This window comes from Zootoca vivipara, chromosome 3 (assembly GCF_965207765.1).
Source record: "Zootoca vivipara chromosome 3, rZooViv2.hap1.1, whole genome shotgun sequence".
In the NCBI taxonomy this organism is placed as follows: Eukaryota; Metazoa; Chordata; class Lepidosauria; order Squamata; family Lacertidae; genus Zootoca; species Zootoca vivipara.
Window position 1 is genome coordinate 113355906 of NC_142586.1, and position 15523 is coordinate 113371428.

Here is a 15523-nt window from a genome sequence, read left to right on the forward strand (position 1 = left end):
GCATGGAATGGGACACAAGAATGGATATCAGCCTAAAGACCCGCAAAGATCCCGGGAATGTTGTGAAAGGCTCAGCACTGAAGCCCGAGAGGAAATCTTACCAGTTTGTGTAAACAGTCTTAAATCTTACATCTTACCAGTCTGTAAAACACAGTAATCTATTAAACGTTAAGAGCCTCCCTGAACAGGGCTGCTTGATGGATTTAAACTGGATATTTTTCACCTATGCCCTCATCAGACCAGGTGAAGAGATGCAAAGTCCTGGCCAAATTGATATACAGTGGTACCTCGGGTTACAAATGCTTCAGGTTACAAACTCCGCTAACCCAGAAATAGTACCTCAGGTTAAGGAGCAGGTTGGGGGCCTCCTTTGGGGTTGTTTTCTACAAAGGAAAGTAAGTCAAACAGCATCCTGCCCCAAGGCCTGGTGGAACAGCTCCGTCTTGAAAGCCCTGCGGAAAGATGTTAAATCCCACAGGGCCCTGGTCTCTTGTGGGAGAGTGTTCCACCAGGCCGGGGCCACGGCCGAAAGGTCCCTGGCTCTAGTCAAGGCTGGTCTAATTTCCCTGGGGCTCCAGATTTTCTGGTGTTGTTGTTAGCAGACCAGAAGGTCCTTCGTGGGGCATACCGGTGGTATGTCTGTTTTATAAATAGTGAGTATACAAATTTATTTTATTTTATTTTATTTAACAAACAACTACCACACTTTTAGAAGACATCTGAAGGCAGCCCTGTTTAGGGAGGCTTTTAATTTTTAATAGATCACTGTGTTTTATTTTTCTGTTGGAAGCCGCCAAGAGTGGCTGGCGAAACCCAGCCAGATGGGTGGGGTATAAATAATAAAAAATTATTATTATTATTATTATTATTATTATTATTATTATTATTATTATCTTTAAACAACTGTGTATACCACTTCCAACCATGAATATAGAACCCAGGCTCACTGAATTAATATGAACCTTGGGAGATTCATGGCAGACAAAATGAATTCCTTATTCACATTAATTTAAACTTTGGTTTAACACCAAGTTTGAATACAGCAACAAATCTCTGTAAAGCTTCTGTGTTGCATCAATTTTTAAACAAAAAACAACCCCTAAGTGTCCCTCCATCACCTCCTACAATGGAGCTCCTTTCATTAATCTTTCTTTCATCTTCTCCTCTATTCCCCTGCTTCACATGTTGATACTTGTTTTTGCAATCCCCTTCATACCCCCATTTTCATCTACAACAGCTTTTTCCTTTGTTCCTCCATTCCTCAACTTGATCTTGCACAGAAATAAGACACACACCATTCCCAAGCCTTCCCCTCTCTCCTGTTATGCAGCCACCTTGGCATGTTATCACATTCACCCCATTCCGATTTTTTTAAAGCCCAGAAGAAACAGCCACCTTTACACAGAACACAGAAGATTTAGGTGTCAGGGAAGAGTCACAGCCGTCTCGTTTTTGCCAACAAACTTCTTTACTTAGAATCATAGAGTTGGAAGAGACCACAAGGGCCATCCAGTCCAACCCCCTGCCAAGCAGGAAATACCATTCATGATTACAGAAGAGAAAAGCATGTGGTTCAATCACACATGGAAAATATTCTCTGACAAGGCTGTGGGAAATATGATTGTATGGCAGCGTTAAGGCAAAAATACTTATCTACCTGAGGTGCAATCTGAGTCTCTCAAAAAGAGAAGACCAATGTGGCACCAAGCAGATGTTTATATTTTTGCCAATCTCTCCTTTGAAGAGGAAAAATGTATGATTCACTACTAAAATTATTAGTTTCACAATGGTAAGAGGGAAATATCTATTTTAGATCAAAAGAGGTATCAATCATGAAAAGAAAAGAAATCAACATGGGTGATATTCAACATGAGTCAGAATAATTAGTCAGAACAGAGTCATTAAAATCAATGAATCAAGGAATTCATTTGAATGAGTTTACTCTGAGTAAGTTTTCGTTGGATAACACCCCATGTATTTATTCTAAGCAAAAGATCCAAGTTCTGTGGGGTGCTTTAGTATATGAATTTTTGCCTTTGGATTACATGCTGAGTCCTTGTCCACTGGAAGACTGATGAAACAGAACTTCAACTCCACAATTACTATCTGCAAAACAAAGAAACACAAAAATGTAAGATCGCCAGGCCTTCATGAGCAAATAAATTGTTGTTCTAAACACAAACCAAAGGACAAATCCTTCCAAACCATAATGCTACTGACTATAAAATCTCTTTTATATAAGTTGCTCCTTAAAACTTTATTTATTTTTTATTAAAAAAAATGCTTTAATTTAATCTGTCCCTTCCTCCAACAAAGCATGGCTTGTGAATACGTTGTCTGTTGGACCTCGGCTGATGATGGATGCTTCACACAGGTGTGGAGAATGTGACAAGTCAATTTACAGCTCCTTGTCAGGGATATTTTTATTACTCCTACCGCTAGTTGTATTATTTACCTGTTCTCCACCCTAAGGTCCCGGGACAGGTTCCAATTAAAACACAGCATTCAAAACAGTTTTAAACCATTCACTGTCACAGAAATAGGGTGGTTCCTAAAAATATATACCTTCGATCTCAAAAGCTAGGATTAAGAGGTGCATTCCAGCATCTTCCAGAAGCTATATTATGAAGGTGTCATATGCCAGTGGTGTGAGGTCAGTGGGTATGGAGGACTAGAATCATAGAATCAAAGAGTTGGAAGAGACCACAAGGGCCATCCAGTCCAACCCCCTGCCAAGCAGGAAACAAGGCTACACCCCTAAATGTTTCTGGTAAATTGAAGTATTAAAACCTGGTTCCTCCTTCCCAAAGCCTGGGAAGCTTTGACCAGCTTGGGATGTTAACACGCATGGCACCGCCCCCCACATCGCCCTCGCAAGCTGGCACCTGTGCCCTACCTGTTCCCCTTTGGAAAAAAAATACCGCAAGCCACTGCCATATGCACCTCTGAAGTGAAGGGGCTTGACAACCCAGGGGCTGCCAAATTGAAGGTCTTCTCCTGGGCCACCACCCCTGAGCTTCTAAAGCTGGTGGAGCAAGCCAAGGGGATTCCCGCTACTGTTCTTATCACCTGAGAGGGTCTGTAGGGGAGGAAGCAGTTTTTATGCTCTTTGGGGCCTTTCCGCTATTGAGTGCTTTAAGCACTGCCATGAGCAACTGTGGTTTGCGCCAAGAAGCGAACTCCAGTACGGTATTGACTTCTCGAAACATAAAAGCAGAGGAAGGGGTTGGGGAGCTGAGACCAGTTGATTCGTTGTCTCCTGAACGCAGCACATTGTGGACGCTTCTTCCCCATTCCTGCACAGGCTGACAGGCACCCGGCCCAAAGTCAGTGAGAATATTTAACATCAAATGGTGAGCATTCCCAACTCTACACAGGGTAAATGGGAAAATCTTGCCTCACCGTCTGCAGCAAAACTGTTCCGGACTGCAATATCCGAGGTGGTGATACACACTGGCAAAGCAACCATCTGTGCAGACACCTCCAGCTTGTATACACTCAGCCTCATTGTTTGCCTCAGCATATATTCCTGTGGAAAAAGATTGAAGGAAGTCTATGTTTATTGCCCAGAGAGAAAAACATTAGATTTGAATAAAAAATACCAATAAAATAAAGAGAAATTAAGAAGGAGGAAGAACTCAGGTAAACCACAGAGCAATTGCAGGCCATTGCTGTGGATGCCCTTGATCTCATTGGGGGCCTGATTTTGCAACCCGGGATGATCCAGAGTGGAACAGACCTGACCCAACCCCAGAATCTAGATTATGCTCCTGAAAACCAAATCTTTTAAAATCCCATTGACTTGCATTGGGAAAGCTAAACAGCTATAACTTCATTGTTTTTGTTTCTTTTCTCAGATAGGTGCAATGTGGGATATAATCCACTGGGAGCACTCAAATACCACCTTCCTTCCTTTGCTAGAGTGGACATGCATGGGAATGTTTGGTCCAACCAGTCAAAACTTCCTGTTCCTCCTGGCCTGGAGCATCCGTCCTTGCATGTGACTAGTGGGTGGGCATGACCTTTCCAGACCTGGTAAAAGGCCAAGGCATGCTGCCACTCTCTATCTTTTACATCTTCGTTTCCTCCTGCGAACTTCCTGCACTGAACTGCTGGCTGCTAGCCAAGCAGTTCCCCAGGTCAGCTTCCATATGGGATAAACCTGTTAGTGTAAGTTTGTACCTTTAAGCCTAAATCCTGCTTTCAGGGATCACACTGTGCTCTGCCTGATTGTGAGTAAACTTTCCTTTTATTGCTTACGAATAAGACTGTGATGTCTTTATTCTTTTAGGAGGGATTTAAAAGGGGATTCTTACCAGGAACATATAATTCAATCTGAGGGAAATAGAATTGCGTAATAGTAAGAGGTTCTAACGAGCCTGCAACCAGATTTCTGCTCTGCATGAAAAGGGAAATGCAAACTCTGCCAAGTAAAGGAACTTGCTAGCGCAAGTTAGGAAGGATTTTAATACACAATATATACTCTCCTGCCACCACCTCCTGTCAAATACAAGGGAAAGAAAAGGAGGCAGTGAGAGATTTTACTTTCTTGGGTTCCATGATCACTGCAGATGATGACAGCAGTCACGAAATTTCAAGACACCTGCTTCTTGGGAGAAAAGCAATGACAAACATCTTTAAAAGACAGCATCTTAAAAAGCAGAGACATCACCTTGCCAACAAAGGTCTGTATAGCTAAAGCTATGATTTTCCCAGTAGCAATGTATGGAAGTGAGACCTGGACCATAAAGAAGACTGATCGCTGAAGAATTGATGCTTTTGAATTATGGTGCTGGAGGAGACTATTGAGAGTCCCATGGACTGCAAGAAGATCAAACCTATCCATTCTGAAGGAAATCAGCCCTGAGTACTCACTGGAAGGACAGATCGTGAAGCTGAGGCCCCAATACTTTGGCCACCTCATGAGAAGAGAAGACTCCCTGGAAAAGACCCTGATGTTGGGAAAGATGGAGGGCACAAGGAGAAGGGGACGACAGAGGGCGAGATGGTTGGACAGTGTTCTCGAAGCTACCAACATGTGTTTGAGCAAACTGCAGGAGGCAGTGGAAAACAGGAGTGCCTGGCGTGCTTTGGTCCATGGGGTCACAAAGAGTCGGACACGACTAAGCAACTACACAACAACAACATATCCTCTCCTGCCACCCTGAACATTCCCACATGCATGGCATATGGAGAGACTGTTGCCCCTATAGTGTGGAAGTAACCCAAATTTCATATGGGGGGTTTACATTTTAAGTAAAACCACTATAACTTTTTTTATTTTTCTTCACATGGAGGTTTGCAGTTTGGAGACACCACATATCTTCAGGAGGGCATGAACTACCTACCTTTATATTTGGATGTGGGTTCCCCCCAATAAAATAACCACCCCTATAACATATATATTTTGAAAAAAGACCATGAGTACTCAATCCTTCCTTCCTTCCTACCTACCTACCTACCTACCTACCTATTATGCTTCTTTGTCCTTTTCCTTGATGGGCATAACCCTCGCCCCCAGGCAGCAAACATTGAATAACCCATCCCTATAACATATATATTTTCGAAAAAGACCATGAGTGCTCAATCCTATCTATCTATCTATCTATCTATCTATCTATCTATCTATCTATCTATCATCTATCTATCTATCTATCTATCATGCTTCTTTGTTCTTTTCCTTGACGGGCATAACCCTCCCTCCCAGGCAGCAAACGTTCAATGATATACTTGCCAGGCAGGGACTAAGAAGCACCCCCGAAATGCATACCGGTAGCTGAATTGAAAGGTGTGGCCAGATTCAGCCTGCGAGCTTATCATTGACATCTGGCTGGCTACTGTAAGAACAGGGACTAGATCAGGGTTCCCCAAACTTAGGTCTCCGGCTGTTTTTTGACTGCAACTCCCATCATCTCTAGGTGACAGGACCCAGCGGTCAGGGATGATGGGAATTGCAGTCCCAAAACAGCTGGAGACCCAAGTTTGGGAAAGCCTGGACTAGATGAGCCATTGGCTCTTCTTCCATTTTTATTTGGGAGTTAGCATTGTTTGCCACTACATCACCTTAAGCTGTATGTCATGTAGTGTCCTTGGTTCTTTAATAGGAAGAACAGTGATACTATCTCAGTGGTACTATATGTCAGCATCGAAGGGGAGAGCATGAGTGGGATAAACAGTCCAGAATAAGATTTGGCCCTGCACATTGATAGTATTAAAAGGGTAACCTATCTGGGTCTCAGATAATTGCTTACATTGGTTAGAAATGATCACCAAAGCAAGGGCAGCAAAGAGAAAGTAGCAGGCCTTCATAGCTTTGAGAAGGTAAAGGTGGACGTCTGCTGCACAAGGAAAGGAGAACTGGCAGGCAATGTGGTCTGTGCAAGCCTTTTGTACTGTTCTGGGGAGGGCAACTCCTCCAGCTCTTGGGCATAAATACTGAATTAGAAATAATACTTCCTCCTCCCCCCCAAAAAAGGGGAAAAAACCAACCACAAAAACCCCCAAGAAAACCATTAGGCAGTGTGCCACACTCTTACATGGAAAGAAGACCCTGTTCTTTGGAGTTGGAACACCTGGGCAGACTGGATGTCATGACAGATCAGGGTGGCCAAGGTGGCCTTAGGTGAAACTCAAGAGCTGGGAATTGTGCACACAAGTTTCTTACTCATGTTGTGTGTGGGGGGGGGGGGGTTGGAGGGATAAAAATTGCCTTTTGCTATATAAAAAAAAGTTTTGGGGTATCACTAATAGTTTTCCATTTTTAAAGGGAGTTTAGAAGTGCTGGTCTTACTTATAAATTGCATGTCTCTTTGGTTTTAAAGTTTGATTCTATTGGTATTTTTCTTACAAATAACTGACTTGGTTTTCCCTAAGCAACTCTAAGCTTTTTTTGACCAAGTGATATATAAATCTTGAAATAAATAACAGCAGATGTGTGCAAAGTGCCGAAGTTGCTCTTACACATGATGGTCTTATGCAGTCCCCAAATATATCTTGTGGGCTGGCTAATGGTGGACATTGTCTTCCTCCCTGGTTGTGGTCTTCTCAGCTACATAATTTCGGATTCCATCTTGTGGAATTGTGATGGTGGACTAGAATATGGACCCTGGATCTGATCCCTGGATCTGATTTCTTGACCAAGCTTTTTCTTGAAATAAATAACAGCAGATGTGTGCAAAGTGCTGAAGTTGCTCTTACACATGATGGCCCTATGTTGTTGATGTTTAGTCGTAGTTTCCAATTGGCTGCAGGAACTTCCTGCTCTCAAGCGGAAGTCGCATCGGACGTTCGGCTTCCGAAAAAGATTCTAAAACCGGAACACTTCCAGGTTTTCGGCATTTGGGAGCCAAAACGTTCCAAAATGGAGGCGTTTGGGAACCAAGGTTTGACTGTAATTACCCCCAGTCACTTCTCAGCTTCACTATTTATAGAACAGACAAACCTTCAGATTAAACACGATCCCATGAGAGCAAGATAACCTCTACCATGTTAACTTCTGGCAGCCTTCATATTTCATTTGTTCAACAGTGGTACCTTGGTTTATGAACACAATTGGTTCCGGAAGTCTGTTCATAAACTGAAGTGTTCATAAACTGAAGCGAACATTCCCATTGAAAGTAATGGAAAGTGGATTAATCCGTTCCAGACGGGTCCGCGGAGTACTCAACCTGAAGCGTATTTAACCCGAAGCATGGGTGTAATTGGTTCCGGAGGTCTGTTCATAAACTGAAGTGTTCATAAACTGAAGCGAACTTTCCCATTGAAAGTAATGGAAAGTGAATTAATCCGTTCCAGATGGGTTCGCGGAATTCGTAAACTGAAAATTCGTAAACCGAGGTGTTCGTAAACCGGGGTTCCACTGTATTGTAAAGTCACAAACTTTATGAACTTGGCATGTAGCACTCATTTTTACAGGAAGGGGTCAGTTAATCAATGAACCCTTCCTGATTTATTTACTTCCTTACGATCTCTGTGCAGTAAAGTTGATTGACCTTTGCTGATTGTACTTGGCTTGTGGAACAAATGCTATTCTTCCTCTGGAGGGAAGCAAGCTGCATATATTTCAAAAACCCAGCAGGATCCAATCCAAGATCCATCTGGCTAACCATCATTACCCCTAAAGTCTTACCATTATTGTTCTATATTTATACAAATTTAAGCACCAAGGAAAAACAAAAAAGAAAGGAAAGGAATAAAGGAGGGTCATCGCCAGTTGAAAACAAGGATCAAGTAGAAAGCAAGGAGAATGGCAGCTCCCCTGAAATCATTGGGAGCTGTTGCCAGACAGAGTAGGCAATATTGGGCTACATAGGGAAATAGTCTGACCTGGTAGAAACACTATCTAGTACCATTTCATCAAATGTTTGCTGGGCAGGGGGAGAGATCACACAAGCTGATTATTTAATTTAGAATTCATTTATAAATGAAAGAATTTAGGCCCCTTTTTAATTATTGTCATGTGTTAAATTGCTTTTAAATATTTGCCTTCTTTTTAGATATAGATTTCTAAATGGTTTTGTGCTTTTTTCTTAGCTTTTTTGCTGCTAACAGTTGTCTTTTTATATAATTGTATATTTTATTATTGTAACCCATCCTGGAACCTTATGGTAAAGGGAGAGTAAGAAAGTAATAGAGCAGACAACGTCGTATCTGCATTAATCTTAGAGGCCTCAAGAAACATTTGGCAGAAAGGAGGAATATAAATTTAACAACAGCAACCCCAGAGCCCAGTAGTTAGTCTAGCCAGACGGAGTGCCCTGTGTTGTGCGAGACAGTCTTGAGTCCTGCTGCTCCATGCAAAGGGGATCTCCCCTCCCAACCCAATAATGCAAAATGTTGCACTTTGAGGATTTAATCCCTGGAGTAACTTAATAGAGACAGGTGGAGTAGGAAATTAACTGAAAGTAAGTTTTACAATGTTATTTTTCCCAAGTGGAGAATCTCTGGGGTGTGTGGGAAAGAACATTCCCTTTTGGGGTTCAAAACAAAGTTTCATAACCAAGATCCCAGCAAGTCTGACTAGATTCAGTAATGCATTGCCCCACAGAGTCCAAAAGAGCCTGCAAGACCATTTCTATTATGATACTCTAAAGAGGATAAACCTATGTCACATGGGGTTCTTTTATCCTCATCCTAACCACCTTCTGCGACTTCACCATTTATAATCTAACCACAGTGCGCTGAAGCACTTACTCAACCCCCCCTTTTCTTTTACAATACGGGAAGAGTTCTCCTTACACCTTACCTGGAACAGGTAGGTAGCCGTGTTGGTCTGATGCAGTCAAAACAAAATTAAAAAATCCTTCCAGTAGCACCTTAGAGACCAACAAAGTTTGTCATAGGTATGAGCTTTCTGAAGAAGTGGTCTCTAAGGTGCTACTGGAAGGTTTTTTTAAATTTTGTTTTGACCTTACCTGGAGTTATTTTTCCCTCCAGCATTCAACTGTTAGTTTTCTCCTGAACTGGTTCTTAGCAGTTCCGTGGTCAGACCTCACTCTTGCATAGTGATGCTGGCTGGCTTCACTCACCTTGGGTTTTACAGAACCTCTGGGTTTAACCTTGCAGGTGTTTGACTCCACAGCTCTGTTTAAAATGAGGGAGATCACAGACATGCTGTTCATTTGATTATTTTTTTATTAAGTCGTAATCTGAAGAGAAAATGACAGAAAACTGGCTCTTGGTGAAAGTAATGCCCCTTAAGTGACAAGAGGAGAACATGCACATTCTACATTTGATGACTGAATCCCTGAACAGAATGTGGGCAGAAATGTAGAGAAATGCCAAGAGAGAGAGGAGTGGTGATTGAGCTGTAGTTTCAGTGCACAACTGTGGTACATTTTCAGAACATCCTTGCAGTGGTGAGGAGAAAAAGAGTACTGTGGACTTGCTTCTTGCAAAGAACTGGTTCTGATGGAAGTGGAGAAATCAGAGCACAGAGTTGTCCTCAGGCAAGTATCCTATGAAGTTTAAAAAGTAGAAAGGTTAGATCAGGGGGCCCCAGACTATGGCCTGGAGCCATAGCTGCCAAGTCTCCCGTATTCCTCGGGAAATCCCCATTTTTCCAGCTGTTCCTAGCTGGAAAAAAAACGGATTTTTTTTGTTTTTTCCCAGTTTATTCTGGCTCAGCGGCCATTTTGGAACTGGGTGGAGCATGCTCAGAAGCGACTTTTGATGCTGCTCTGCCCAGTTCCAAAATGGCTGCAGTGCGACTTCTGGCGCGGTGGCCATTTTGGAACTTGGCAAAGCAGCATCAAAAGTCACTTCTGAGCATGCTCCACCCAGTTCCAAAATGGCGGCAGCGCTACTTCCGGTCTGCTACTTCCGCCCGGTCCCTTATTTCTCTGACAGCAACTTGGCAGGTATGCCCGGGGCCCCGAATTGCTCATTTCTCCGCCCGCCCCCCGCTGCCACCGTCCTCTGCCACCACCTGCTCTTACTGGCGTGGCGCAGTGTGGCTGCTCACTTCCGAGTCGCAGAGCACCGGAAATAGCTTGAGCACATGCACAAACGTCATTTCCAGCGCACTTCCAGGACGGAGGAGGCCCCTGTTTATGCGCACAAGCTATTTCCAGTGCTCCTGTGAAATAGCGCCGGAAATAGCGTGTGCGCATGAGTATTGGCACACGATCCCCCGCCCTCTGGCCCCTGCGTGATTGGTGCTGCAGGAACCGGCCCGAAGTGCGGTAGGTTTGGGAACCCATGGGTTAGATCAATGTGGTACAGTCCCCAAAGAAATGGGTAATAGCTTCCTGAACGTCTTCTGCCTACTGATGGTAGGACCATCAGGGCCTAGAAACCAAGTCTTATGAGGAACAGTTGAGGAAGTTGGGAATGTTTATTTTATTTTTATTTTTTGTAAATAATTTTTATTCATTTTCCAATTGAAAAACATTCATATTAATAGCAAATCAAATCTTTCCACATTCAAAAAAAAAAAGCAATATAGTCAATTATATAATCCGAATTATTTAATTTTTGTGGGACTTCCCGTGTTCTGGATTTCAAAAGCCAAAAATCTATCATTTATCTTTCTGCTGTCTTCTCTATTACTTCACAATTTTCCAATCCCAATATTAACAATCTCCTCTCTCTATCCGTCAGGAAGCTGGGTATGTTTAGCCTGGAGAAGAGAAGACTGATCACCATCTTCAGACATCTGAAGGGCTTACATGCAGATGGAAGAAGCTTGTTTTCTCCTGCTCCGGAAGGTAGGATCCGAATCAATGGATTCAAGTTTCAAATTACAAGAAAGGAGATTCCAAGTAGTCATCAGGGTGACAAGAATACACAGAGGAATTATACCACAAAGGTATGGAGGTCTCGTATACCCCAGGTAGTGTGGTTGCTGACTTTGAGCCAGACAGCTTGGAGAGTGAAGTCAAATGGGCCTTAGAAAGCACTACTAATAACAAGGCCAGTGGAAGGGATGATATTACAGCTGAACTATTTAACATTTTAAAAGATGATGCTGTTGAGGTGCTACAGTCAATATGCCAGCAAGTTTGGAAAACTCAGCAGTGGCCAGAGGACTGGAGAAGATGAGTCTACACCCCAATTCCAAAGAAGGGCAGTGCCAAAGAATGCTCCAACTACCGCACAATTGCGCTCATTTCACACGCTAGTAAGGTTATGCTTAAAATTCTACAAGGCAGGCTTAGGCAGTATGTGGACCGAGAACTCCCAGAAGTGCAAGCTGGATTTCGAAAGGGCAGAGGAACCAGAGACCAAATAGCAAACATGCGCTGGATTATGGAGAAAGCTAGAGAGTTCCAGAAAAACATCTACTTCTCCTTCATTGAATATGTGAAAGCATTTGACTGTGTCGACCACAGCAAACTATGGCAAGTTCTTAAAGAAATGGGAGTGCCTGATCACCTCATCTGTCTCCTGAGAAATCTCTATGTGGGACAAGAAGCTACAGTTAGAACTGGATATGGAACAACTGATTGGTTCAAAATTGGGAAAGGAGTACGACAAGGTTGTATATTGTCTCCCTGCTTATTTAACTTATATGCAGAATTCATCATGCGAAAGGCTGGACTAGATGAATCCCAAGCCGGAATTAAGATTGCCGGAAGAAATATCAACAACCTCAGATATGCTGATGACACAGCCTTGATGGCAGAAAGTGAGGAGGAATTAAAGAACCTTTTAATGAGGGTGAAAGAGGAGAGCGCAAAAGATGGTCTGAAGATCAACATAAAAAAAAACTAAGATCATGGCCACTGGTCCCATCACCTCCTGGCAAATAGAAGGGGAAGAAAAGGAGGCAGTGGGAGATTTTACTTTCTTGGTTTCCATGATCACTGCGGGTGGTGACAGCAGTCACGAAATCAAAAGACGCCTGCTTCTTGGGAGAAAAGCAATGACAAACCTAGTCAGCATCTTAAAAAGCAGAAACATCACCTTGCCAACAAAGGTCCATATAGTTAAAGCTATGGTTTTCTCAGTAGTGATGTATGGAAGTGAGAGTTGGACCATAAAGAAGGCTGATGGCCGAAGAATTGATGCTTTTGAAATATGGTGCTGGAGTCCCATGGACTGCAAGAAGATCAAACCTATCAATTCTGAAGGAAATCAGCCCTGAGTGCTCACTGGAAGGACAGATCCTGAACTGAGGCTCCAATACTTTGGCCACCTCATGAGAAGAGAAGACTCCCTGGAAAAGACCCTGATGTTGGGAAAGATTGAGGGCACAAGGAGAAGGGGACGACAGAGGGTGAGATGGTTGCACAGTGTTATAGTAGTGAGCAACATGAGTTTGACCAAGCTGCGGGAGGCAGTGGAAGACAGGCGTGCCTGGCGTGCTCTGGTCCATGGGGTCACGAAGCATCGAACATGACTAAATGACTAAACAACAACAATAGAATCATCAGGAAGACAGTCAAGTCTGCTTCACGAGGCTTTTGAACAGAGATTGGATGGTCATCTGTTAGGGATGCTTTAGTTGACATTCCTGCAGTGCAGGGCATGGGAACCCTTCCAACTCAATGATTCTGTTATTTTACAAGACATGGGTGGGGAGCCTCAGGGCCAGTCCTCCAGGCCTCTCTATCTGGCCCTAGAAATTTTCCCTTCGGGCCACACCTCTCACAGCCCATGCTATGCAACCCAAGTTTTTATAATACAGTGTATGTCATTCTGCTCTGATCATGACAATGAAGTTCTGCTCTGTGGGTTGAGTCACACATTCATGTGGCCTATATATCACTCATTATCTCAAGGATGGGGGAACCTCTGGTCAAAAGGGGGGGCATTCAAATGAGACCCCCCAGGCCTTCCTATCCAATTCTCTAGAGCAGGGACATCCAACAGGTAGATCGTAATCTACCGGTGGATCACTGGACGTCTGTGGTAGATCCCTGGTTCCCCCAAAGAAGCTCAACAACTTTGACCTGAACCCCAAAAAACAGGGACTTCCTCCTTCCTTAAAAAAGCTCAACCTGAACCTCCCAAAATGGGGTAGATGTCTGCCAGTTTTCAAATCTGCAAGTAGATCCCAGTCTCTTGGGAGTTGGCCACCCCTGCTCTAGATTCTTCGCCAGGAGACCCCCCCCCCACCAGCCTTGCTCTACAACCTTCTCAAGTGTGTTTGTTTAGCTAGAATATGTCATTGGACTGTGATAATGCCTCTTGCATGAATGGAGAGTGAATGGAGAAGTATGCATTTGTGTATAGAAATCTTAGATTTCTCTGTGCCTGGAATGTAGTCTACTGGACAAAACTAAGAGGAACGTCCTTTGCTCCTTTGAGAGGAATGCCGCCACAGATTTTCTTTCATCACAATGCTATCCCATAGTAGCAAATCAGAAAAACGGAATGGAACTAATATTTGAAGTCATGCAAATATTGGTACTTACTTGGTACAGCAGTTCAATCCTCCATGGCAATTTCCGGATACACTAAAAGTTGGAGGACATGGACCAAAAATGCAGTAACTCTGCCCCTTTGCTCTGCAGGCAAGAGTATCGCCGAGATCAGGAGGAGGACCCTGAGCATAACCTAGTTACAAGAGACGGGGTGTTAGTTTCTTAGCTTTTTATTCATTCACATACAACAAACAACCCACAGTTGTGAGCATTAGCTTGGAGTGTGAGCAGGTATCTCTCCGTAGAACATATAATTAGGGGCAGCCCATCAGGTGACAAAATGGCTGTGAACATTGGCCATCCTGGCTGAGGCACATGTGAGTTGTCACCCAGGACATCTGAAGAACACCATACTGGCTACTTCAGTACAGAAATTACTGAGCTAAATGGATGAGGAAGCTTTCTAAGCCTTTAGAATGAAGCAAGCCAAATAAACTGAGAATAAAAACAAACTGTGCCCCTCCCTCCCTCCCACCAAACTGAAAACCTTGCATCTCTTTTGGTGTTGGTATGTGTTTGTGTGTGGTGTGTGTGTATGAGGCCAAAGTTCTTTTCCAACTTACCTGGGCAAATCTGGAAGAGGAGGACGACAACAGCAACGAAGAAGTAAAGGATCCTCATGGCTGGTGATCTGGTGGGCTCTGCGAGTCTGGTGGGCAGTAGAAATTCACACAAATTCTCAGGCCAGAGATTTTATGGAGGTCGAAGCTAGAGACTGCTTGCGTATTTATAGGGTTGAAACGATTGTGAAATCTAGGTGGCTATGTTACTTGTCAATAAGTAACTGTCCTTAGCAGTTTGGAAAACTTGTCAGCTGCTGGCAGGCAATTGCACATTTCAAATGATGTGACAATTAAGTAATGATGCAAGATGCACTCTTACGAAACTTCAGCAACAACACATTAAGTTCCTTGTGACCTAATTGATGGAGGGAACTCCTGGGGGCTCTTGGAAACGGAGAAATGAACATAAGAAGAGCATGCTGGATCAGGCCAATGGCCCACCTAGTCCAACATCCTGTTCTCACAGCGGCCAACCAGATTCCTGTGGGAAATATGTAAGCAGGATTTGAACACAAGAGCCTTCTTCCTTCCTTTGGTTTCAAGCAACTGATATTCCACAAGCATTTCTGCCTCCAATTGAGGAGGCAGAGCATAGCCATCATAGCTAATAATCATTGATAAGCCTCTCCTCTTGAATTTGTCTCTTTTAAATAAGAAACAAGAAAAAGATAATGGTGAGGGTAAGCACTGTTGCTTTTTTTTTTTAAAAAAAACAAATTCATTTGGGGAGAAGGTGAAATCACAAACTGCGCATGAAATACTGGATGTGAGGAAAGTCTGGGTGAAGCAACAGGAAAATTCCATAGCTTCAACTTGACTACTCGAAACTGCCTGACCTTATTATTATTATTTAAATGACCTATAATGTGCAAATCATTTATCCGGCCTTGTCCTGAGGCTTTAATGCTGTTAACACCTAAAGGTTCCAAGCTGTGAACTTGGCCCTGGATGTAAGCCTTGATTTGCGCAATTGATGGAAGCCTTGGGCTGGCTATGCACTTAAACGACCAAAAGTGGAGTCTGGCAATCTGCACAGATGATAAGAGGGAAAATCTGAGCAGGTCTCTATCTAGTAAATAACTTATAGCTAAG

General features: G+C 43.3%; 1 protein-coding gene and 1 long non-coding RNA gene across 2 annotated transcripts; both read right to left on the reverse strand.

The window, feature by feature from the left end:
• Positions 1-1449: 1449 nt before the first annotated feature.
• LOC148686436 (uncharacterized) lies at positions 1450-6375 on the reverse strand. Its single transcript, XR_015949216.1, has 3 exons — positions 6252-6375; positions 3403-3529; positions 1450-2106 (listed from the first exon to the last, which is right to left on the reverse strand). It is a non-coding gene; the product is annotated as an uncharacterized LOC148686436 (long non-coding RNA).
• Positions 6376-9615: 3240 nt separating this feature from the next.
• Positions 9616-14554, reverse strand: LOC132591927 (gallinacin-10). The gene is made up of 3 exons (XM_060273150.2): positions 14432-14554; positions 13860-14001; positions 9616-9956 (listed from the first exon to the last, which is right to left on the reverse strand). Exons 1-3 carry the CDS (start codon positions 14487-14489, stop codon positions 9944-9946), a joined length of 213 nt encoding a protein of 70 aa, XP_060129133.1. The 5' UTR covers positions 14490-14554; the 3' UTR covers positions 9616-9943.
• Between the last annotated feature and the right edge of the window lie 969 nt (positions 14555-15523).

What these genes read in the sequence shown, in the direction of transcription:
- LOC132591927 (XM_060273150.2), bottom strand. Translation starts at nt 14,489, where the DNA reads ATGAGGATCCTTTACTTCTTCGTTGCTGTTGTCGTCCTCCTCTTCCAG. An exon ending in CCTCTTCCAGATTTGCCCAG is followed by an intron (nt 14,002 to 14,431) that starts GTAAGTTGGAAA and finishes TCTTGTAACTAG; the next exon opens with GTTATGCTCAGGGTCCTCCT.